We start from the raw sequence: 25368 nt of genomic DNA on the forward strand, positions 1-25368 counted from the left end.
TCACTTAGAAGGGCACAGATTAATCAAGGATAGTCAGCGTGGATTTGATGAGGGAAGATCTTGTCTGATCAACTTGATCGAATGTTTTGAAGAAGTAACAAGGAGAATTAATGAGGATAGTGCAGTTGATGTGGTCTGCGTGGATTTTAGCAAGGTTTTTGACAAGGTCCCACATGGCAGACTGGTTTAAAAAAAAAAGCTCATGGGATCCAGGGAAATGTAGCAAGATGGATACAAAATTGGCTCAGTGGCAGGAAATAAAGGGTAATTGTTGATGGGTGTTTTTGCAACTGGAGGGCTGTTTACGGTGGCGTTCCGCAGGGCACCGTACTGGGTCCCCTGCTTTTTGTGGCATATATTAACGATTTGGACGTAAATGTAGGAGGCATGATTTGCAGACAACACAAAGATTGGCTGTGGGGTAAATAGGGAGCAGGATAGCTGTAGGCTGCAGGAAGACATTGATGGAATGGTCAGGTGGGCAGAAAAGTGGCAAATGGACTTCAACCTGGAAAAGTGTGAGGTGATGCATTTGGGGAGGTCAAACAAAGCAAAGGAATACATGATAAATGGGAGAATACAGAGAGGTGTAGAGGAAGTGCGGGACCTTGGAATGAATGTCCACAGATTCCTGAAGGTAGCAGGACAGGTCGATAAGGTGGTTAAGAAGGCATATGGAATCCTTTTGTTTAGTTAGGCCACAACTTGAGTACTGTGTGCAGTTCTGGCCACCTCATTACAGAAAGGATGTAATTGCACTAGAGAGGATACAGAGGAGATTTACGAGAATGTTGCTGAGACTGGAAAAATGCAGCTATGAGGAAAGATTGGATAGGCTGGTGGTGTTTTCTTTGGAACAGAGAAGGCTGAGGGGAGATCTGATTGAAATGTACAAAATTGTGAGGAGTCTGGATAGAGTGGATGTGAAGGGCCTATTTACCTTAGCAGAGAGGTCAGTGGCGAGGGAACCTAGATTTAAAGTGATTGGTAGAAGGATTAGGGGGGAGATGAGGAAAGATGTTTTCACTCAGAGGGTGGTGAGGGCCTGGGACTCACTGCCTGAAGGGATAGTCGAGGCAGAAACCCTCAACTCATTTAAAAGGTTTCTGGATTTGCACCTCAAGTGCCATAATCTGCAGGGCTACAGACCAAATGCTGGAAGGTGGGATTAGACTGGGTGGATCGTTTTTTGGCCAGCATAGACACGATGGGCCAAGTGGCCTCTTTCTGTGCTGTAAACTTTCTATGATATCTAGAGGACTAGAATACAAGGGGGTAGAAGTCATGCTTCAGCTGTACAAAGCCCTGGTTAGATCACACCTGTAGTACTGTGAGCACCACATCCTAGGAAGGTCGAATTAGAAGGAGTGCAACGTAGATTGACCAGAGTGATACCTGGATTCCAAGGGTTAAATTGAGGAGAGATTGTATAAACAAAGATTGTATTCCCTGGAATTCAGAAGGTTAAACAGGGAATTGTTTGAAGTTCTCAAGATATTAAGGGGAATGGATAGGGTGGATAGAAATTATTTCCACTGTTTGGTGAGTCAAGGAGTAGGAGATAGTCTTAAAAAAATTAGAGGCAGACCTCACAGGAGTGAAATTCAGAAACACTTTGGAAATTTCCAATTTCTAGCGTAAATTGCAGTTGATGCTAGATCGGTTGTTAATTTTAAATCTGAGATTGCTAAATGTTAATCAAAAATTTTAAGGGATATGGGATATATGGAGTTAGGTTGCAGATCAGTCATGATCTCATTGAATAGTGGAACAGGTTTGAGGGGCCAGCTAGCCTACTCCTGTTCCTATGTTCATAACAAGTAATTCAGATTTATCAGCTGAAACTACAGTAGTAGCCCTCCAGACACTAGGTTCTTGTTGATGTGGTTAAATTCTCTGCACCCAGGAACATGGGCGAGAGTGCACACTCCAGGCAAAGGAAAAGTAATTTGGGTGCCTGTCAACATTTCTGTGATAAATTCCTGTGTAAATTATGATTACATTCTCCTACCAGTGGAGATGCTGTAGTGCCACCATTTACAGGGTATAATTACAGCATGACTGGTAGCTTCCATTTATAAATGTGCCTGTAGGAGTTTATAGTAGAATATGTAGGTAAGGTTGGAATGTATGACATTAAAATGGGAACTGAATTATATTTTTACACCCCTATCCAATAATGCCTGGGCTTTAGTCTTCCTTCACCTGAAGGCAATGCCACAGGTGATCAATTAATGTTTTATTCATAGGAGCTGCCTGGGCAGTGGAACGTAATTCTTTCTTTAACTTTCTGCAGGAAATGATCAGGAGGCTGGAAGATTGCTGGGCAGTAAAAATGTCCGTGTCAACTGTTTAGATCAGGTAAGACTACTTAAAACAGATTTTAGATTTAGTTAATACAAGAGTATTATTATTCTTCAATGGGAATGTGCATTTTCAGATTTGTATTTCATTTCAGACCTTTGGGCGATTTGTCCTTTTCCACTTAACATTTCACTTTTTCCACATGAAATGCATATGAAAAGTTCTTTTTACACTGTTGTTTGCTATATTTTAGCTCTTTTTATGTTTTGTGTCTCATGTTAATATACATATGGTATGTGTGTACCCATGCATTCATCACTGATTTTGTCAGTGATACCACTATGCCAAAGTCAGAAGGTCATGTACCCAGTTCCCCCTACTGAGACATAAGCACGTAATCCAGACTCAATTCACTCCGTATAGAGGAAATGCTGCACAATTGGATATCTATCTTTCGGATGAAGCTAAAAACTGAGGTTCCATCCACCTACTGGTGAATTTCCACTATTTGCCACTGAAACAGATCATCTGGTCATTTATCTTCTTGCTGTTCGTGCGACCTGGCTACCACATTTCCCTTCATTACAAAGTTAACTGCATTTCAAAATACTTCCTTGCCTGTAAAGGACTTTGGGACATGTGAATGATGCCAAATAATTTTTGTTTTGTTTTTCTTTCCAATCGAGAAATAAATATTCAACAGGACAAGCAGGTTGTCATAGATCAGGATTCTGTGACCATTTTTTCCAGAAACAGGGTGTAGACATGAGCTCTCTTAAAATGCATTTTGAGTTGAAGCTTGCCTAAAAGTGTACTGTTTGTCTCGACAGTGCCATGCTGCGTTGTCAATCCAGTGGCTGTCAACAGGTGTTTTCAATGTGAGATGTAAAGTCTGTTCTCTTGGGACCAAATTAGCACCTTCATGCTAACAAGCCTTGCTAGTCTTTGTAGAGTTTTTTTTTATATACTGGCACAGACTAGTAGTCACTAAAGCAATAGAAAGGCTGACAAAAGAATCAAGGCAGTAGAAGGGCTGTGGGGGAGAATTCACCTCGTCACTATCAGTAGGACAGATAGCAGAGCACATCTGTCTGCCCAATGTATATATGTCAAGTGGGCTGATACATTTGCACATACTTTATTTTTGTAACTATGAAAACAGAAGTTGAACTGAATGCGCCAAATGGCTTTTGTTATACTCGGTGTATTGTCTGCCGTTACCAACTGTGGAATAAAGCAAATTAAATCAAACAACAAAGGGACAGTAGGAGCACTGAGAAATAGAAGATGGAATAAATTCAGATGAGCGGCATAAAACTGGACAACTGTACTAGATTGCAAGAAGCATATTCAAAAAGAACAATGGAGGTGAAAAATCTTGATGTGAGCAAGTTGTTAAAAAGAACTTAATTGTCCATTGGAGGCTGTGATTTCTAACATTGTTCAATGATGTGAGCTTTTGTCTTGTGCGTCAGGTACAGCCCCTACTGCTAAAGGTTCATCCTGACAACACCTACAAAAATTATTTTTCAAATTTTAGTAAATATAAATGTAAGAGCTTCTAGAAGAGCAAACTTCAAACCAAATATAATAGAGCAATAAATTACAGGCTTCAGTCAGTAGATGGTTTAACAAAAATGAATATTGGGTGATAATTATTTTGAGGCAAAATAGAAGCAGAAATGAACCTGCAAAAGTGATGGGGAGGCAAGAACAAAGAAAAGTCCATTGCAAATGAAACAACAAAAGGCTTGATCAAGAAAATGTTTCTTTAAAATTGGGTTATTTTGTGAGGTTATCCTTGGTTTTATTGGCTAGACATCACATCAGACAAATTACAAAACCAGATATTTGTTTTAGAAACAAAAATGAGGAAAGGCCTGGCATTTATACAGCACCTGTTGCAACCTCAGGATTTCTCAAAGCGCTTTACAGCCAATGAAGTGTTTTAATGCAGTCACTCTTGTAATGTAGGAAACAAGGCAGACAATTTGTGCACAGCAGGCTCCCTCAAACAGTAATGCGATAATGACCAGGTAATCTGTTTCAATAATGTTGGTTGAGGGATAAATATTGGCCAGGACACGAAGGAGAATGCTCTGTTCTTCAAAATACTGCAATGGAATCTTTTTAATCCATGTGAGACAGCAGACCAAATCTCTGTTTGCAACCCCTCCGAAAGACGGGACCTCCAATAGTGCAACACTCACTCAGTACTGCACTTGTGTCAGCCTAAATTCTGTGCTCGAGCCCCACAAACTTTAAACCCACAAACTTCGGATCAGGCAACAGTGCTTTCACTGCCCCAATTAATTTAAAATTGTCAATGAGAGTGAAGAGAGATGTTAGAAGAAATTTATTTACACAAAGGGTTTATATGGCAAAGGACTGTTATACACCAAGGAGTGTTCAAGGCAGGGACTGTTGCATTTTATAAGGGAAGGCTGGATAAATATTTGAAGCAGATGATGTTGCAGGGCTGTGGAACTTGTTTTGGATTGTCCTATTAAGGAACACAGGAATGGGAGTGAGTCATTTAACCCACTGAGCCTGTTCGGCCATTCAATGAGATCATGGCTGATTGCGACCAAACTCTATATATCTGCCATTGCCCCATACATTTTGGCTAACAAAAATCTATCGATCTCAGTTTTAAAATTTAATAATTGATCGAGCATCACTTACTATTTATAGAAGAGAATTCAAAACTTCTACCATCATTTATGTGAAGAAGTATTTCCTAATTTCATACCTGAAATGTGTGTCTCATTTTTTGACTATGTCCCCTCATCCTAGACTCACCAACCAGCGAATATAGTTTCTTTTTCATCTACCCTATCTGTTCCCCTTAATATCTTGAAAACTTTGATCAAATCACCTTAACTTTCTAAATTCCAGGAATGCAATCCTAGTCTGTGTAATTCCTCCCAAGTAATTTAACCCTTTAGAGTCCAGGTATCATTCTGGTAAACCTAAGCTGTACTCCCTCCAAAGCCAATATGGCCTTCCTAAGGTGTGGTGCCCAGAATCGCTCAATATTCCAGGTGTGGTTTAACCAGGGCTCTCTAGTTGAAACATGACTTCTATATCCTTGCATTCTATTCTCCTAGATATAAAGGCCAGAATTCCATTGGCCTTTTTGATTATTTTCTGTACTTGTTCATGACATTTTAGTGATCTCTGTACCTGGGCCCCCAAATCTCTTTGGACTGCCACTGGTTTTAACTTTTCACCATTTAGAAAGTACCCTTCCTTTTCTATCCTTTCTGGGTCTAAAGTGGATGACCTCACATTTGCCTACCTTGAAATTAATTTGACACAGTTTTGCCCATTGACTTAATCTATCAATATCTCTTGGTAATTTTACACTTCCACCTACACTGCTTACAATACCGTCTATCTCTGTGTCACCAGCAGATTAATGTATGTGGTTTTCTATCCCATCATCTAAGTCGTTAATAAATGCAATGAATAGTTGCGGGACATATCCTGTCAATAAGAGCACCTGCCCATTACTCTCTTTCTCCTTTCACTCAGCCAATTTCCTAACCAGGTCAATAATTTGCCTTCAATTCCATGAGCTTCAACTTGAGAAAACTGTCTTTTATGAGGAACTTTATCAAATGCTTTTCTGGAAGTCCATGTAAATAACATCCACCAACATTCCCTTGTCCACTAGTTTAATCGCCTCCTCAAAAATTTAATCAGATTCTGATTCACTCTGAGCAGTTGAAAGTTTTCAAGGTTTTCAGTCACCCTATCCTTAATTACAGAGTCTAGCAATTTCCTAACAACAGATGTTGTTATTCCCTTGTTTCCTTCTCTCTTACCTTTCTTAAATTGCAGAGTGACATGCTCAATTTTCCAATCTAAAGGAACAGTTCCCAAATCGAGGGAACTTTGGAAGATTATAGTTAGGGTGTCTGCAATGTTCTCACCTCCTTTGAAAACCTTGAGATGGAAACTCTCTGGTCCTGGGGACTTGTTGCTCTTTAGTGCCAGTAAGTTCTCCATTACGATTATCTTATTTATGTTAATTTTGTTGAGTCCCTGTCTCTGATTCAATAATCATTGCCTTGGGATGTCTGGCATGCTGACCTCTTCCTCTACTGTAAATACTGATGCAAAATAATTATTCAGCATGACTGCCATTTCCTTATTTTCATGTACATCACCATTAGCAGTTTTCAAGGAGTTCACATTGCTTCTGACCACCTTTTTTTTTCCTAATGTAATTTTAAAAGTTTTATGTGTTGATTTTGATATCCCTTGCAGGTTTTCTTTCATAGTCCCTCTTTCTAACCCTTGCTGTCTGCTTTGTCACTCTCTATCTTTCCCATTCACTAGAATCTGTGCTATTTGTTGCATGCTTTTTCTTTTAGTTTTATGTTGTACCTTACCTCTAGTTTTCCATGGCTGTCTTTTTTGGCAACTAGAAGTCTTGCTGTCTAGAGGTATAAACTGGTTCTGTATCGCATTTCTTTTTGAACACTTTCCCCTGATTTTCTGTTGTTTTACCCATTAATAGATTTGCCCCGTTTACTGTGAACAGTCTCTGTCACATCCCATTGAAATCAGCCTTACCTAAATCTAGAATCTTGGTAGCTGTTTCACATTTCTCCCTTTCAAACAGCATGTTGGCTACTAACTAAATCTAATTTGGCCCTTTTTCGTTCTAGGATATATTGTTGCAGAAAACCATGCCAAAGACAGTCAAGAAATTCACTAACTTTCTCATCGCAATCTATCTGAAGGTTAAATGGCCCCATTAAAATCACCCTGCCTTTGCTGAATGCTTGTCTACTCTCAGAATTTCTACAAGCTACCACTTCACAGCTACTACCAGGGGCCTATACATTATGCTTGTTACAGTTTTAAATTCTTCCCTTTTATTTTACCCATAAAACCTGCTTCCCTCTCGTGATATCCTTTATTAGGGAAGTGATTTCATCCTTACTCCTCTCCCACCACCATTTTCCCTATCCCCCCTGTAGACCTTATAACCTGGTCTATTTAGTTCTCGGTTCTGATGTCTTGCAGCAATGTCTTCCTAATGGCTACTATGTCATGGCCTCCAAATTGAATTTGTGCCTGCAATTAATTCAGTTTGTTCCTTATACTCTGTGTGTTTGTGTAAAGAACACTTCTTTGGGCCACAGACCCTAACCTGTCCTTCTGCTCTAATGTTTCACTTTCATGTTTCCTATTTTCCCCTCCTGTTTAATGACTTTGCATCTTTTAATTTTCCCTTTACTTGTAGTGCCAAAAGCAGAATTTCTGACTGTTATATTTCTCTTACCACTTTTTTGTTTTTGATCTATCATCTATGCTCCCTCTTCCACCTGAGCCTTCCCCTCCTTTCTCCCCCCCCCCCCCCCCCCCCCAACTAAAACTACCAACTGCACCCAATACCCCCCACCCCAAATTACTAGTTTAAAGTCCTTGTGACTGCCAAATTTATCCTTTCCACTCAGACTGGTTCCAGCCTGGTTCAGGTGGAGTCTATCTCAACCATACAGTTCCTTCCTCTCCCAGTACTGGTCCCAGTGTCCCATAAAATGGGCGGCGCAGTGGTTAGCACCGCAGCCTCACAGCTCCAGCGACCCGGGTTCAATTCTGGGTACTGCCTGTGCGGAGTTTGCAAGTTCTCCCTGTGTCTGCGTGGGTTTCCTCCGGGTGCTCCGGTTTCCTCCCACATGCCGAAGACTTGCAGGTTGATGGGTAAATTGGCCATTATAAATTGCCCCTAGTATAGGTAGGTGGTAGGGAAATATAGGGACTGGTGGGGATGTGGTAGGAATATGGAATTAGTGTAGGATTAGTATAAATGGGTGGTTGATGGTCGGCACAGACTCGGTGGGCCGAAGGGCCTGTTTCAGTGCTGTATCTCTAAACTAAACTAAAATGGAATCCCTCCTTCCCACGCCTCTCCTTCATCCACGTGGTCACCTCCCACTCTGCTTATGCCTATGCCAGTTTTCTGTGGTTCAGGTAATAGTCCAGAGATTATACCCCTTGAGGTTCTGTCCTTCAATTTAACTCCTATATCCTGGTACTGTGCAAACAGGACTTTTTGCCTACTCTTCCCTATGTTGTTGGTTGCAACATGGTTCACAATGACTGGATATTCCCCTTTCCTCTCCAATACGCTTTCAGTCTGGTTTGAGATGTCCCTCACCCTGGCACCAGGTAGGCAACAAACCATCCAGAACTCCTGATTCTGCTTACAAAGGAATTGTTTGTAGTTCGGTTATTTAACAGATTGCTTCCTTTGCTTTGCTGCTATAATATTGTATTTCTATAGTCTTACTGTTAAACATGTTTTCTGCTGAATGGCGGAGGAGCACAAAACTCATAATGGTGGCTCTTGCAATGATTGTGACCAGTGCAATTAAAAATGACAAGGTTACAGCACAAGAGGCAGCTATATATCATGGCTATAAAAAAGAAAGTAACGAGATATAAATAATTTAGACTAAGATATGGTAGAGCAGTTTGAATCCCCTACAGCTACCACATTAGGCTTCCCCTATTCCTCTTTCCCTGCTCCCTTTTGACAGCCTCCTGCTCCAAGTTACCGTGATCCACATTCTGGCTGTCCTTCCAACAATCTTTATCTTTATCCTCTTCTATGCACAGGTAGTAAGTACATTGCATCTGTTGGATGGGATCAGTTTCTGTGATTCCTTGTTCTCTATCTCAGCTGGGGTTACCCTTACTCTGTACATGATTTTTCACACCAACCCCATTCGGAACTTGTAGCGTTCTACGAGGTGTGACCAAAGTCTGGAGCAAACTGTCCGGATATTGCTCCCCCTCCCTTGTGTGTCAGAATGTCTCCAACTCGCACTCTAGCATAATTACCCTGAGCCGGAGACTTAAGATGGAGGCATCTACTGATATGTTCGCTCGGGACAGTCTCACTGTCTACAAACTCCCAGATGCTGCAGTACAGACACACAACTTTCTCTAACATTCCTTAGACTAAATTATTTATATTATTTTTATCTAGTTATATGCATCATAAATATGATACTCAGCAGCCTCCTGTGCAGTAGCCCTGTTATTTTTAATTACATTAGTCACATTCATTGTAAAAGCTACCATTGAGTTTTTGTTACCACCCCTCCCCACCCACTTCCAGCAGAGAACATACATTTAACAGTAAGACTCTAGAAATAAAACATTGTAGGATCAAAGCAAGTATTAGCAAAAGAAGCAACCTGTTAAATAACCAAAGTGCAAACAATTCCTACAAACTGCTGTCCAGTTCGGAATCCTGCAAAAATAGCTGTCGAACCTGGAAACACTTTTGTTCTTATTCTTGTTACTGACAACGAGGAAGAAAAGCTGTACCTCACTATAGGTTTCAATGAGCTTGTTGGTATCCCCTCTATGCTGTAGCAAATCAGGATAGCAAATATTGTTCTGCAACAGCCAAATAGGCTGCTCCTAGCAACCTGTTAGCAAATTTTACATTGCTAAACATGAAAAATACTTTCACTTTCTTAACCCTCTGAGACACAAGGCTGACCTGCAGGTACATCTCCCTCGACTTAATATTGTTTTGCACTGTATATATCCAGTGCTAGATTCGCTCTGTTGGTAGCACTGTCACCTCTATGACAGAAGATCATGCATTCAAGCCTTCAGTGTAGTGCTGAGAAGGTGCTGCAGTGTAAGAGGTACAATTTCTTGGATGAGATGTTAAACTGACATCCTGCCTTCCTGTTCAGATAAACCTAAAAGGTCCTATGACATGATTCGAAGAAAAAAAGGAAGCTCACAAGTGACTTGGTCAACATTCATCCCTCAACTAACTATCAAAACAACTGCTCATTCAATTCATTGCTGGTAATGAAATCTTGCTGTACAGAAATTGGCTGTCACATTTATCTACCTAACAACAGTGACTGCACTTGGCAAAAGTAATTAATTGGCTGCGAAATGCTTTGGAACATCCACCAAATATGAGATGCTATGTAAATACAAGTTCATTCTTTCTTAATTATACTGAAAATTTGAGTAGCTTTTGACAACACAAACTGCAAAATCCATACTGGATAAAGGTGAAATGGGGCTCTGAGATTATATGGAATATACAGCAGAGAAACAGGTCATTCAGCTCAACAAGTCTGTGCTGGTATTTATGCTCCAGGCAAGCTTCTTCCCATTCCACTTTCCTCATCTCAGCTTTCAGCATATCTTTCTGTTCCTTTTTCTCTCACGTACTTGTCTAGTTTCCTTTTGAAAGCATTTAAGCTATTTACTTCACTAATACGAAGTCCAGTCTTCATGCTCTCCATCGTGTTGTGTGGCACTACCACCATGCTAATGGGATAGATTCAGAACAAATCTGGCAGCTCAAAACTGGGCATCCATGAGGTGCTGTGCACCATCAGCAGCAGAATTGCATTCAACCATAATCTGTAACCTTATGACTTGGCATATTCCTCACTGTACCATTATCATCAAGCCAAGGGATCAACCCTGCTTCAATAAGGAGTGCAGGAGAGCATAGCAGGAGCAGCACCAGGCATATCTAAAAATTAGATATCAACCTGGCAAAGCTACAACACAGGACTCCTTGCATGCCACATAGTGGAAGCTGCATGCAATGGTGTTGAGGTCAAGTGAGGAGGGATCAAAGGGCTTCCCTCTTGTTTGACCACAACAGGTTTAATTCTTTCTTAAAAGTGGATGTAGTGGCCAATTCAACAGGTTCTTGATTACTTACTTGCTATGATCATATAAGAACCAATCGGACAGGTTTTCTTGAGTTAACAAAGTGATTACCTTTATGGTACCTAAACAGAACTTATAAAATAATAAACAACGTGTCAGCTTTCACTCTCTCTCTCTCTCTCTCTCACTAGAGGTTTATACACATACAAATAGGTTACAGAGTGGGAAAAGGTAGATTGGTTGCATTAGAGTCCATAAAAAGTTATGCAGTCTGTGAAGTTTGGTGATTCAGCTGGCTTCTAGCTGAATTCAATGGTCCTGAGATTTTTAGTTTGAAGAGGTAGATGACTGGATTGGTGGGTCTCTTTGGAGACAGCGATGTGGATGATTTCTTCCAACAAGGTTTCTGATTGTGGCCAGAGTATGCAAAGGTGGTCAGTCAACAAGCAGGATTTGAAAGCTTTCAAGCTGGAATGGAGAGAGGGAGGGACCCCTTCTTAGGGTGTACTCATGTCAGAATTCAGTTGCTTCTCCTCTGCTGCAGAGAAAATACCAGCTTAAGAACCACAGATGGGGAGAGGCTTGTCACATGACAGTCACTCAGTCATTCAAACACAGCAGTTCGCAATATTTCTCTGCTTGCTGAGAGAACAAGCAGTTCCTTTAAACTTCCTGGGTCTTGGTTCTTGCTGGGGACTTAGCAGACATTTTGTCTCTCTCCTCACAAGTATTGCTGTGTAGGACACAGTGTTGCAACTTAGGTAGCTAACTTAAGCTGAAAGGATAACTTTGCTGGAAGCTTGTCGTCTTAAAATAACTTTTTTTAAAAAAAAATATATAAATTCAGATCTCCAGTCAGTGGATTAGAGAAAATTATCATTCAACAAAACATATTGGTGTAATAAATGAACAGAGTTAAGCGATCCCTTAACCATTGGATCAGATCAAAGTTTTGCAGTGCTGCCACATCCAGTCATGAATGCTGGTGGACAATTAAGCAACTAATCTTTGGAGGAGGTTCCACGAATATCCCCATCCTCAATGATGGAGAAGCCCAGCACATCAGTGCAAAAGATTAGGCTGAAGCATTTGTGACCATCTTCAGCCAGATGTGCTGAGTGGATGGTCCATTCAGCCACCTCCTGAGGTCCCCAGAATCACAGATGCCAGTCTTCAGACAATTCAGTTCAGTCCACATGATATCAAGAAACAGCTGAAGGCACTGGATACTTTCAGCAAAGGCTGTGAGTCCTGACAAGGTCCTGGCTGTACTACTGAAGACTTGTGCAGCAGAACTAGCCACACCCCTGGCCAAGCTGTTCCAGTACAGCTAAAATACTGGCATCTACCTGACGATATGGAAAATTGCCCAGGTATCTCCTGTCCACAAAATGCAGGACAAATCCAATCCGGCCAATTACTACCCCAATCAGCCTATTCTTGTTCATCAGCAAAGTAATGGAAGGTGTCATCGACAGTGCTATCAAGTGTCACCTAAACAGCAACAACCTGCTGACTGATGCTCAGTTTGGGTTCCTCAGGGCCATTCAGCTCATGACCTCATTACAGCTTTGATCCAAACATGGACAAAAGAGATGAATGTGAGGTGAGAGTGATTGCCCTTGATATCAAGGCAGCATTTGACCAAGTGTGGCAATAAGGAGCCCTAGCCAAATTGTGGGCGACACTGCCCAGGCCAGCATTTATTGCCCATCCCTAATTGCCCTTGAGAAGGTGGTGATGAGCTGCCTTCTTGAACCGCTGCAGTCCATTTGGCGTAGGTATACCCACAGTGCTGTTAGGAAGGGAGTTCCAGGATTTTGACCCAGCGACCGTGAAGGAACGGCGATTATAGTTCCAAGTTCCTAGCACAAAGGAAGATGGTTGTGGTTGTTGGAGACCAATCATCCCAGCCCAAGGACACTGCTGCAGGAGTTCCTCGGGGTAGTGCTCTGGGCCTGACTATATTCAGCTGCTTCAGCAATGACCTTCCCTCCGTCATAAGGTCAGAAGTGGGGATGTTTGCTGATTATGTTCAGTACCATTCGCAACTGCTCAGATACTAAAGCAGTTCATGTATGCAGGAAGACCTGGACAGCATTCAGGCTTAGGCTGATGAGTGGTAAGTAACATTTATGCCAAGCAATGACCATCTCCAACGAGAGAGAATCTGACCATCTCCCCTTGACATTCAACGGCATTATTATCCCTGAATTCCTGGTGTTTGCCATTGACCAGAAACTGAACTGGAGAAGCCACGCAAACATGGTGGCTACACGAGCAGGTCAGAGGCTGAGAATTCTGCGGCGCGTAACCTCCACACTCCCCAAATCCTGTCCGTCGACAAGGCACAAGTCATTAATGTGATGGCATACTCTCCACTCGCCTGGATGAGTGCAGCTCCAATAACACTCCTGAAGCTCAGCACCATCCAGGACATGGCAGCCCGCTTGATGGGCACCCCATCCACCACCTAAACATACACTTCCTCCACCACCGACGCACAGTGGCAGCAGTGTGTACCATATAAAAGATGCACTGCAGCAACTCCCCACGCCTCTTTCGACAGCACCTTCCAAACCCGTGATCTCTTCCACCTAGAAGGACAAGGGCAGCAGATGCTGGGGAATACCACCATCTGCAAGTTCCCCTCCAAGCCACACACCATCCTGACTTGGAAATATATTGCCGTTCCTTCACTGTTGTGGATCAAAATCCTGGAACTCCCTTCCTAACAGCACTGTGGGAGTAACTGCACCAGATGCAGCAGTACAAGAAAGCGTCTCACCAGCACCTTCTCGAGGGCAGTTAGGAATGGGCAACAAATGTTGGCCTTGCCAGTGACGTCTACATCCCATCAAACAAACAAAAAAAACTCTTGTAATTGCAACTTCCACATTCAAAGCATCCTGAGTAAAGAAATTTCTCCTTTTTTTTTTCCCCTAACAAATTATTGGTAGCTATCTATATCCTAGTTTTGGCTTCCCCCAAATGTGGAAACATTCTCTCCATATCTACTTTGTCCAACCCATTCATAATTTGATTGAGCTTGTGATTGAATGACCAAGGGCTTGAATTCATCAGCGCACATGCCTCGTGTTGCACGCACTAAATAAATGTCACTTGATCCTGAGTGAGTGCATTGCGACCATAAGGGTACACTTATACTATTATGGCAGAGCTTCCAGTCTTTCTGGATCAAAATAAATCCCTTCTAACAAGCTTTCCGTCACACTACCTAATCTCTCCTTTCCTGGTTCTGTGTGCATTCTCTTAATACTATTTTGTGAAATGCCTTGGGATGTTTGTTTACATTGAAGTCTCTAATGCAGCTTTCAGTTAGATAGTAAAATACCTAGGAGATGAGCAGGCCCCCTTCTGATTGTCCACTACTGACCCATTCGAATCTTGTGCAGCCAGAGCAACCACAGTACAGATTACTAAACAGGTAGACTCAACAGTGTATCAACTCTTACAGGCACTTCTCAATGGTACACTTCACAAATAAAATTGAAAACCAAGTTAGCCCCACACAGCCAACTTTTTAATACAGTGCCTGAATCAGGCAGTTTGCATACTCCAGATTATTACAAATATTACTTTGGCAAGCTTAGCTATCTCATGGAACCTGGAGGGATAGATCTATCACTGGGGTTCTTTCTTCTTGGCTCCATATAACCTTGTAGGCCTAGCCCTCGGGGCAAGGTAGTCCTAGCTGGCCATGCAGTCGGAAACTTGCCAGCTACCTGCTTTGATAAGCAATGTGGTTTTAGCAGGTTAAAATACAGTAGTACTCTTGTGCGGCACCTGGATTTTTTGAGCCTTAACTCTGAAACTTGTACCTAAACTCTCTCTACTTGGATAGATTGGATTTGTTCTCCATCGGGAATGTTGTGTGCACTTTCATTTGGGTAAATAACTTCTTCTGGGAGATTTAGAATTCTTAGCTTAGTTTGGAGACTCTTCAATTGCGGCGATTGATTTCTATGTTCCAGCTGACTTGATCACAAAATCTTCCGATTCATACTCCTAGATAAACCAGAGGTTATAAAACTTAACTGGAATTTGCTTTTGTCAGGAATTGGATGCTGCAGTTCTCTATTCTGGATGCTAGAATGACAAAAATATATTAATGTTTGTTAACGTTTTACAATAAGAAGTGGCATTATTTGCTGAGCATAATACTTTTTTGTTTTAAAACTAAAGTTTACATAACTTGTCAGGTGTTCTATGTACTTTGAATAAGGCAGTCATGCTCCACATACTCCAAGAGTAACTACAGGTTGCCATTGTTATCATACCTTTTTAAGATGTTTTTGATATCCAGATGATACCTGTGTGCCTCTCCCTTTCTATGCTGTCAATTCATCCCGTGAGGGAGGGCTTAGCCGCAATGAAGAAAGGGAAGCTGGCTGGCGTAGATGATCTCCCCCCAGAATTTCTTCAGCTAGGCCCCATGAGATTCCAATGGCTGAGTCAACTCTACATCTTTCTTTCTTTGGCCTCCTTGTCTCGAGAGGCAATGGGTAAGTGCCTAGAGATGGTCAGTGGTTTGTGGAGCAGCGCCTAGAATGGCTATAAAGGCCAATTCTAGAGTGACAGACTGTTCCACAGGCGCTGCAGATAAAATTAGTTGACAGGGCTGTTACACAGTTGTTTCTGTCCTTACACTTCTGTCTCTTTTCCTGCCAACTGCTAAGTCTCTTCGACTCGCCTGTCTTTAGCCCTGCCATTATAGCTGTCCGCCAGCTCTGGTGCTCGCTGGCAACTGACTCCCATGACTTGTGGTCAGTGTCGCAGGACTTCATGTCGCGTTTGCAGACGTCTTTAAAGTGGAGACATGGACGGCCAGTAAGTCTGATACCAATGACGAGCTCGCTGTACAATGCGTCCTTGGGGATCCTGCCATCTTCCATGCGGCTCACATGGCCAAGCCATCTCAAGCACCGCTGGCTTAGTAGGGTGTATATGCTGGGGATGTTGGCCGCCTTGAGGACTTCTGCGTTGGAGATACAGTCCTGCCACCGGATGCCAAGGATTCTCCTGAGTCAGCGAAGATGGAATTCATTGAGACGTCGCTCTTGGCTGACATACGTTGTCCAGGCCTCGCTGCTGTAGAGCAAGGTACTGAGGACACAGGCTTGAAACACTCGGACTTTTGTGTTCTATGTCAGTGTGCCATTTTCCCACACCCTCTTGGCCAGTCTGGACATAGCAGCAGACGCCTTTCCCATGCGCTTGTTGATTTCTGCATCGAGAGACAGGTTACTGGTGATAGTTGAGCCGAGGTAGGTGAACTCTTGAACCATTTCAAGAGCGTGGTCGCCGATATTGATGGATGGAGCATTTCTGACGTCCTGTCCCATGATGTTCGTTTTCTTGAGGCTGATACCATGGAATCAGGATGCATCCCAAAAGCACAGCGGGAGGCGACGGTCATTGCCATACTCAAACTGGGCAAGCCGACCGACAACCCGAATATCACTTCTGTGTATGAACTGGAACTGATCATCCTCTGGAGAATCAGCCCTCCTGTTGAGCAGGGGTTCCCCTGATGAGCAAGTTCGATTCCAGCCAAATTGTAGTTGCTGTGAGCAAATTGGCCCTTTCATCGCGGCCAGATTCCAGAGGAAACCCAAGACCAACGCAGCCTTTGTAGATCTATCATTGGCCTACGACATAGTCTGGATTAAAGGAGTGATGCAGAAGCTCGCCAGGATCATCCCCAACCTCACAGTTCTAGGCCTTCTATGGATGATGCGGAGCAATAGTTGGCTCACTGTGGTTCCTCACCAACAGACTGCCACAAGGCTCAGTACTCACACCAACACTCCTCAATGTCTACACAAGCAACATGCCATCAATGCAGTCGCACAAATCTAGGGGTGCAGTAGCATATTGCTTATGTTATTGGACGAGTAATCCAGAAGCCTGGGCTAATGATCCAGAGACATGAATTCAAATGTCACCGTGGCAGCTGGGAAATTTAAGTACAATTAATTAAATAAAATCTCAATTTTAAAAAAGCTATCATCAGTCATTGTGACCGTGGAGCCACTGGATTACTGTAAAAATCCATCTGGTTCGCAAATAGGAAAGAAAGTCTGCCATCCTTGCCCAGTCTAGCCAATATGTAACTCCAGACACACAACAATCTGGTTGACTCTTAACTGCCTTCTGAAGTGGCCTAGCAAACCACTCACTTGTATTCAAGAAGGTGGCTCACCACAACCTTCTTGAGGGCAATTAGGGATGGACAGTAAATGCTGGCCTTTCCAACGACATCCATATCTTGTGAATAAATAAATTTAAAAAAAAAATGTGGATGTGGATGACCTGGCCCTGGCAACTCAAGCCTGTGTGGAGTTTGCAAGGTCTCCCCGTGTCTGCATGGGTTTTCTCCGGGTGCTCCGGTTTCCTCCCACAGCCAAAAGACTTGCAGGTTGGTAGGTAAATTGGCCATTATAAATTGCCCCTAGTATAGGTAGGTGGTAGGGAAATATAGGGACAGGTGGGGATATGGTAGGAATATAGGATTAGTGTAGGATTAGTATAAATGGGTGGTTGATGGTCGGCACAGACTCGGTGGGCCGTAGGGCCTGTTTCAGTGCTGTATCTCTAAACTAAACATCTTCAATGGCATCGCGTCCACCCCATTCAAGGTGGACGTAGGCCTGTTTCAGTGCTGTATCTCTAAACTAAACATCTTCAATGGCATCGCGTCCACCTTGAATGGGGACCTAAACATTGTGGAGGAATATTTTTGGAAACGGAAGCTCAAGCCAAACGGCACAAAACAATAGTGACCACATTACATCTTGATGACAGGAACACTTAAGTGCACTATGAAAGTGATCTTCTCTGACATGATACCACTCTGATCTATCTTGCAGTGAAGCTAGACTGCACGTTGATATCCCATGACCACCTGAAGAAGGTAGCCGCCAAGAAACTGTCAAGTACAAGCTGGTGAGTATCAGCATTGGTGCTTCGAACATGTGCTCTGCAGCTGAGCACTGTGCATCAGTATGGACCAGAGGTAGCCACACTGGCCTTTTTGATGCCCAACTGAACACTGCAATGAGCTCTCCAGTAAACCTCAACAATCCTGACTGCCCTTGCTGACAAACATCGCACCCCTATCTGTTCGCCCCAATGCTGTAACTCTCTGGGAAGTCCAGTGAATCGAGTAAAACACATGTCTCCCCATCCATCAGGATCTCAACAGCTTCCTTCAATGCTGCTTGATGTTGTCCAAGCCCTTTTGGACCCACGTGCTTAATCTTCTTCAATGCAACTTGAACACTGATGAAACTTGGAAAGCCAAATGGCGTTTACAAAAGTCAGAAACAGGCATTTCGTGAAACACTGGATGTAGAAAATCCCTGGCTCCGATCATCCGCGAAGCTCATGGACAACTTTCAACCGCATCTGCACAAACAGTAGCAGATGCAGATACTTGACGCACAAATGGAAAATTAAAAACTCTCCAGTGCGCAACTGTTTTCACCCAGAACAGACCATGGAACATACAATGATTCAATATGATTCGCAAATATAAAGGAGGCATCACAGTGATTGTTATGACCAGGTGAGAAAGGGGTCTAGGCTTTCCTCTCAGCCTTCACCTGGTCTTACTCTAACAGGGTTTAATTTTTAAACGCACTGTGTTTTAACTCCCCCTTGGTGAATCCTTGTTCACTGCTTTCCAATTATAAGGCAAAGAAACCAGCACACACAGGTTTTCTTAGGTTTAAAGAAGAAAGGTTGAAATTTATTAAATTTAAACTCTAATTCAGTTAACGCGTACAAATACACAACGCGTCCACGCTAGCATGCATATGCGATACACACATGTAGGTAGAGACAGAAAAGAGCAGAAGAAAAATGAAGTGGAAAAGTTTGAGGCAATCTCTGAAGGGGGTTTTTGTTACAGTTCTTCGAGCTCACTGTAGAGTCCTTGATTGTAGGTAGATCTTGCTTTTCATTGGGGATCAGTATTCTTCTTAAACTATGTCCGCTGTAGGAGACTGTTCACTCTTGGGGTTCATGTGTCTTCAGTGGATTTGGAGTTCCGTGCGAAAGAGATGGGAGCAGACAGGGGCAAACAGACACTGAGTTCAAACTGTTTGTACAATTCAGAAAAACCCAGGTTGCCAAGCAGGTTAGTCATGTGACTAGCTGGTCTGTCCACGTCTGTTTGTGGATTCTGTGGTCTTAGCCGACCCTGGAATGTCGTCGTCTTGGACAGAATACCTGGTGCTCCAAGTCCGTTGTGGGTTAAATTGGAGCAGGGAATAGCCCTTTGTCCTTCCAAGCACTGGCTGTTGGTATGCAAAAAAAAATTTCCAGCCAAGGGCCTGGTGAATTTTTAAATAAGTCCTTTCTTCACTTCAGCAACAGTTTGAAATTTAATGTCGATATGGCAAAATTAATATGCCTCATTCTTGGCAGGTTGGGGTCTAGCATGACAGTGATATACTCCACTATCCCTGATGTAATTAACTGGTTTAACCACCTGAGTGTAAAATTATAATTATCGCTCTATATCTACATTAGCCATACAAAAGAGAGAGAAATCCTCATGCTGATGCAATGGTTCACCTATTGGAGGAGGCAGCAAAAACTGACGAAAACTTAGCGCAGTGTTACATGAAGGCTATGTAGCCATGTATAAATAAATTCCCTACAAGAAAGAAGGTCTGTAAGATAGATGTCAGTAAATGGAGGATGCTTCCCTCTGATAAAGATCATATTGTATCGCCAAAATTATTTTCTTTATTCTACGTTCTCTACAGATAACAGGATTCTGACCCAGTTTTACCAAGTGATACTTTTGATCTTGATATTATTTGAATGTTTTCTACATGCCATTGTTAATGCAAAATGTATGACTAATCATCATAGCTGTCTTCAAAAACATCATATCCCAGTAATGTATCTAATGACACACAAACAGGGTTTTATGAAGTGGCCTAGTCTTGTTAATGAACTAAAACAATACCTTTTTGCATCTAGATCATGGATTCTGCATCTCATTTCTAATTTTTGAGGAGGTAGATAAAAATATTTTATTCAACTCGTATGGCCTCAAAGTGAGAGAGTTCCGTGAGATTATGCTTCACACAAGCAACCACTTAATCCACTAGCTTGAACATCGACTGCCTCCAACACTGATATACCCTGAATACAGTGTGTATGATCTACTGGATGCACGGCAGCAAGTCACTAAAGCTTTTTCGACAGCACCTCCTGAACCTCATGACAACAAGAAGGATAAGGGCAGCAGGTGCTTGGGAACACGATCGCCTCCAAGTCACACACCATCCTGAATTGGTTCAGCATTGCTGTTCCTTTTTTGCTGGATCGTATCCAGGAGTTCCCACCTAACAGCATTACGGCAGTACCATTAGCACATGCATTACAACGGTTTAAGAAGGTGGCTCACCGCCATCTTCTCAAGGCCAACTAAGGATGGGTAACAAATGTTGGCCTTGCCAACAATGCCCATATCCCGATCAATGATTTAAAAAAAAAAGCTGCAAGTACTGAAAGAAATGTTTCCTGCCTGTAGTACTTTGAAAATCATTTGCCCTGGTGACTCCCAATTGTCTGGCTTTTGGATCCTCCACTTGCATTACTTGTCAAATTCAGATAAATCAACATACGGTCCAAAATAGAAAGTAACTCTTTTACAAGAATTGAACCAAATGTTTTTGACATTGCAAGATGTCTGTTGAGCACGTAACCTAAATACAATATTGGAGCATCTGGTGTGGACACTCTGTTCTCAGGTGTCAGGCGGTAGCACTTCAACAGCTGTGATTTAAAAGTAATCACCACCAGTTTACTATTTATATAGTCATTGCGCAAAAGTTTTTTCCTGATTAAAATTGATTTAAATTTTTATAAACCAAGACAAAATTAGGAATAAAGGTAAATTGTCTGTTTCCTAGCATGCAACCTTGCCTATAAGGAATACACATATCTTATCTCAATCTCTCCACCCTCCACCTTCCCCCAACTTGCTTCTTTTTTTCTTTGGGCTTTCCCCAGGCTTTTCAGCGTCTTAGAAGTTTAAACTTTTTTTTAAAAGCTGTATTTCCCCTGCTACTATTGCAAACTTGTTAAGCAAATAAGCCTTTTTCCATTTCTTTTATATTGGATATTCAGACATGTGATTTTCAGTGCCACAGCCTCAGCTGAACCCTGCAAAGGAATCTTCTCTGACTGGATGTAGTTAAGACCTGTTGTCTACTGCAGGTCCAGTAACTGTAAACTCAACTGTCCAGTTTCTGTTGAGACCTAAATATATAATCCAGATTCCTACAGATGCTGGAAATGTGCCTTGTTTACATTGGTTTCCTGTTTTGGAGTGATTTTCCCCATTTCCACAGACAATTTTAATTGATGGGTGTGTGTATGTATTCTGATGTCAGTGTATGCCACCTGATGTCATCTGGAAAGGATGAAGCTGCTAACTGATTAATTTAACAGCTTAGGCTTCACACAGGCTGCAGTAGTGTGAAAAATAACGATTTTGATTGGGGGTGGGGTTAGGAGGAAGAAAACGAAACGCACTGACTGCGTTTAGTGATGCAAGAGGATTATAGTAGTGGCTTGTCTCCATTCTTTCTGTTTAATATTTATCAAGGATAGGTAGATCTTCTCTTTCCCCCACCCCCAGTCAGTGATGAGATAAGCGTATTCAGGATGGTAGTATGTATAGTTATGGATTTATTCGGTGATTAGAGAAATTATACCTTTTAATGCAATGCTCAAACATGTACGACATGCTATGTGTAATAGAAAACAAATTGTAAATTCCTAACTTTTATAGACGCAGTTGCTGCATTTTTTTTTATTCATTTGTGGGATGTGAGTGTCACTGGCAAGACCAGCATTTATTGCCCATCTCTAATTGCCCTTGAGAAGGTGGTGGTGAGCTGCTGCCTTGAACCACTGCCGTCCACGTGGTGTAGGTACACCCTTTTAGGAAGGGCATTCCAGGATTTTGACCCAGTGACCGTGAAGGCACAGCAATATAACGCCAAGACAGGATGGTGTGTGGCATCGAAGGAAATTGCAGGTGATGGTGTTCCCATGTGTCTGCTGCCCTTGTCCTTTTTAGATGATAGAATTCACAGGTTTGGAAAGTGCTGTCGAAGGAGCCCTGGCAAGTTGCTGCAGTGCATTTTGTAGATGGTACACACTGCTGCTGCTGTACACAGGTTGATGAATATTTGATTCACTCAGCAGGTCTGGCAGCATCTGTGGAAAGAGAAGCAGAGTTAACGTTTCGGGTCAGTGACCCTTCTTCGGAAGGAGGGTCACTGACCCGAAACGTTAACTCTGCTTCTCTTACCACAGATGCTGCCAGACCTGCTGAGTGAATCCAGCATTTCTTGTTTTTGTTTCAGATTTCCAGCATCCCCAGTATTTTGCTTTTATTTTGATGAATATTTGATTGTTTTAAGATGGTTTGGCATGTAATTAAAAGTAAGGCACAAAGGTGGTTGGTGCTCTTGTTGACTCTCAACTATTCAAGATGGGTGGGGGGGCCACTGTTTCTGAAATTAAGTACCTGATCTCTCAGTTGTTCAGTAAGTATAAATAAAAGCTTCCAGTAATCAAAATAAAATGAACTGCTTTGTACTTGGTGAATAAAGTATTTAGGTCTAACTAATCCAATGTTCTATGCATTTAATTCTCCTTTGAAATAGTTTGAATCTTGTATAATTCTCCATTAGGCCCTGTAACCTTTTTCAGCAAGCTGTAGGGTAGTGATGTCAGTGAAAATGTAACTACTCCTTAATGTTCTTGATAATGCACATTTTGAAACCGATTGCAGACTGGCATACTGTTCAGTTTGCACTGGATATTAACATGTTTAGGGATGGGTAGTCTAATTGGTCTCTAGAAGAATCACACGCAGATCCTTTTGCTGTCACTGCTCTGGCGTGTTTGTGCCACTGCTGCTGAAGGTAATTAAAATTTGTTATATGCAATTATCAGACTCTTTTTAAGGGCTGAGGTAATATTGTGATATGAATATACAAAGAGTTGCTTTTTTCAAAACCCATGATCATAATCTTGCTTTGTTTTGTTTATAATCTAAAATAACTTCAGTTACTGTGACTCACCAAAAAGTGGTGAAAGAAACCACGAGACAGGGAAATGATGCAATTTGGCAAGGAAGGGGTGAGAGATGGTCAAGATATTTAATATACTAATTGAAGTTTTTCAGCCCATACGTTACAGGACTAGCAGATGTCTAGTGACGTTGCATATAGTAAATTTAAATATTTGGGTGCATGGGAACACCATCACTTCCATATCATGCATCAGCCTAACTTGGAAATACATCACCTTTTCTTCATTGCCACTGGGTCAAAACCCTGGAGCTCCCTACTTCACAACACATGGACTGCAGCGGTTCAAGAAGGCAGCGCTTTGCCATCTACTTGGGGACAAATAGAGATGGGCAATAAATGCTGGCCTTGCCAGAGACGCCCACATGCCATGAATGAATAAATGGAAGCAACACAATATAAGGATAGCAATTTTATAACATGTAGCACACGATTTCCATTCAAAGTTGCAAACAAAGCAAGGTTTTAATCCACAACCTAAAATGATTGAATAGCAATTGTAATCATCAAACCAGAGCTTACTTCTCAATTAGTCTTTTTAGCCTTAGTGATACTCACTCACACTTTCACAGACGAGTAATAGGTAATATAATATTTGCGTTTTTTTAAAATCCATAATGAAATCAGTACATGTTTACAGTCTGTCCTAATTGTTAAGTAAACCGTATCAGATGAATCAGAGTTTAATTCATGGGTAGGCGGTGGCATAGTGGTATTATCACTGGACTAGTGACCCAGGGTATTTCTCTGGGGACATGGGTTCGAATCCCACCACAGCAGAAGGTGGAATTTGAATTTAGTTAATAAATCTGGAATTAAAAGCTAGTCTAATCATGGCCATGAAACCATTGTTGATTGTTGTAAAAACCCATCTGGTTTACTAATGTCCTTCAGGGAAGGAAATCTGCTGTCCTTACCTGGTCTGGCCTACATGTGACTCCAGACCCACAGCAATGTGGTTAACTCTTAAATGCTTTCTGAAATGGCCTAGCAAGCCACTCAGTTGTACTTAACCGCTACGAAGTCAATAAAAAGGAATGAAACCGGACGGACCACCCGGCTTCAACCTAGGCGCTGGAAACGACAACGGCAAACACAGCCTTGTCGACCCTGCAAAGTCCTCCTTACTAACATGTGGGGGCTTGTGCCAAAGTTGGGAGAGCTGTCCCACAGACTAGTCAAGCAACAGCCTGACATAGTCATACTCACGGAATCATACTTTACAGACAATGTCCCAGACACTGCCATCACCATCCCCGGGTATGTCTTCTCCCACCGGCAGGACAGACCCACCAGAGGTGGCGGGACAGTGGTATACAGTAGGGAGGGAGTTGCCCTGGGAGTCCTCAACATCGACTCTGGACCCCATGATGTCTCATGGCATCAGGTCAAACATGGGCAAGGTAACCTCCTACTGATTTACCACTTACTGCCCTCCCTCAGCTGATGACTCGGTACTCCTCCATGCTGAACACCACTTGGAGGAAGCACTGCGGTTGGCAAGGGCACAAAATGTACTCTGGGTGGGGGACTTCAATGTCTATCACCAAGAGTGACTCGGTAGCACCACTACTGACCGATCTGGCCGAGTCGTAAAGGACATAGCTGCTAGACTGGGTCTGCGGCAGGTGGTGGGGGAACCAACACAAGGGAAAAACATACTTGACCTTGTCCTCACCAATCTGCCTGCCGCTGATGCTTCTGTCCATGACTGTATTGGTAGGAGTGACCACCGCACAGTCCTTGTGGAGATGATGTCCCGCCTTCACATTGAGGATACGGTCCATCGTGTTGTGTGGCACTATCACCGTGCTAAATGGGATAGATTTCAAACAGATCTAGCAATGCAAAACTGGGTATCCATGAGGCGCTGTGGGCCATCAGCAGCAGCAGAATTGTACTCAAACACAATCTGTAACCTCATGGCCTGGCATATCTCCCACTCTACCATTACCATCAAGCCAGGAGACCAAACCTGGTTCAATGAAGAGTGCAGGAGGGCATGCCAGGAACAGCACCAGGCATACCTCAAAGTGAGGTGTCAGCCTGGTGAAGCTACAACACAGGACTATCTGCGTGCCAAACTGCGTAAGCAGCATGCAATAAGCGATCCCATAACCAACGGATCAGATCTAAGCTCTGCAGTCCTGCGCCATCCAGCCATGAATGGTGGTGGACCATTAAATAACTAACTGGAGGAGGTGGCTCCACAAATATCCCCATCCTC

At 42.5% G+C, this 25368-nt stretch overlaps 1 protein-coding gene across 3 annotated transcripts in view; it reads left to right on the forward strand.

Annotated features, from left to right (window-relative positions):
* The window catches only part of ankmy2a (ankyrin repeat and MYND domain containing 2a), a 59012-nt gene that overhangs the window by 11031 nt on the left and 22613 nt on the right, over positions 1-25368 (forward strand). For all 3 annotated transcript variants that reach the window (XM_068009380.1, XM_068009375.1, XM_068009388.1), the window contains exon 2: positions 2297-2361. Coding sequence is in view for 1 of the 3 variants with exons in the window: in XM_068009375.1 (XP_067865476.1) it covers positions 2297-2361 (65 nt within the window). In the remaining 2 variants the exon portion in view is untranslated. The remainder of the gene's footprint in view (positions 1-2296; positions 2362-25368) is intronic.

Source organism: Heterodontus francisci, chromosome 2 (assembly GCF_036365525.1).
Source record: "Heterodontus francisci isolate sHetFra1 chromosome 2, sHetFra1.hap1, whole genome shotgun sequence".
In the NCBI taxonomy this organism is placed as follows: domain Eukaryota; kingdom Metazoa; phylum Chordata; class Chondrichthyes; order Heterodontiformes; family Heterodontidae; genus Heterodontus; species Heterodontus francisci.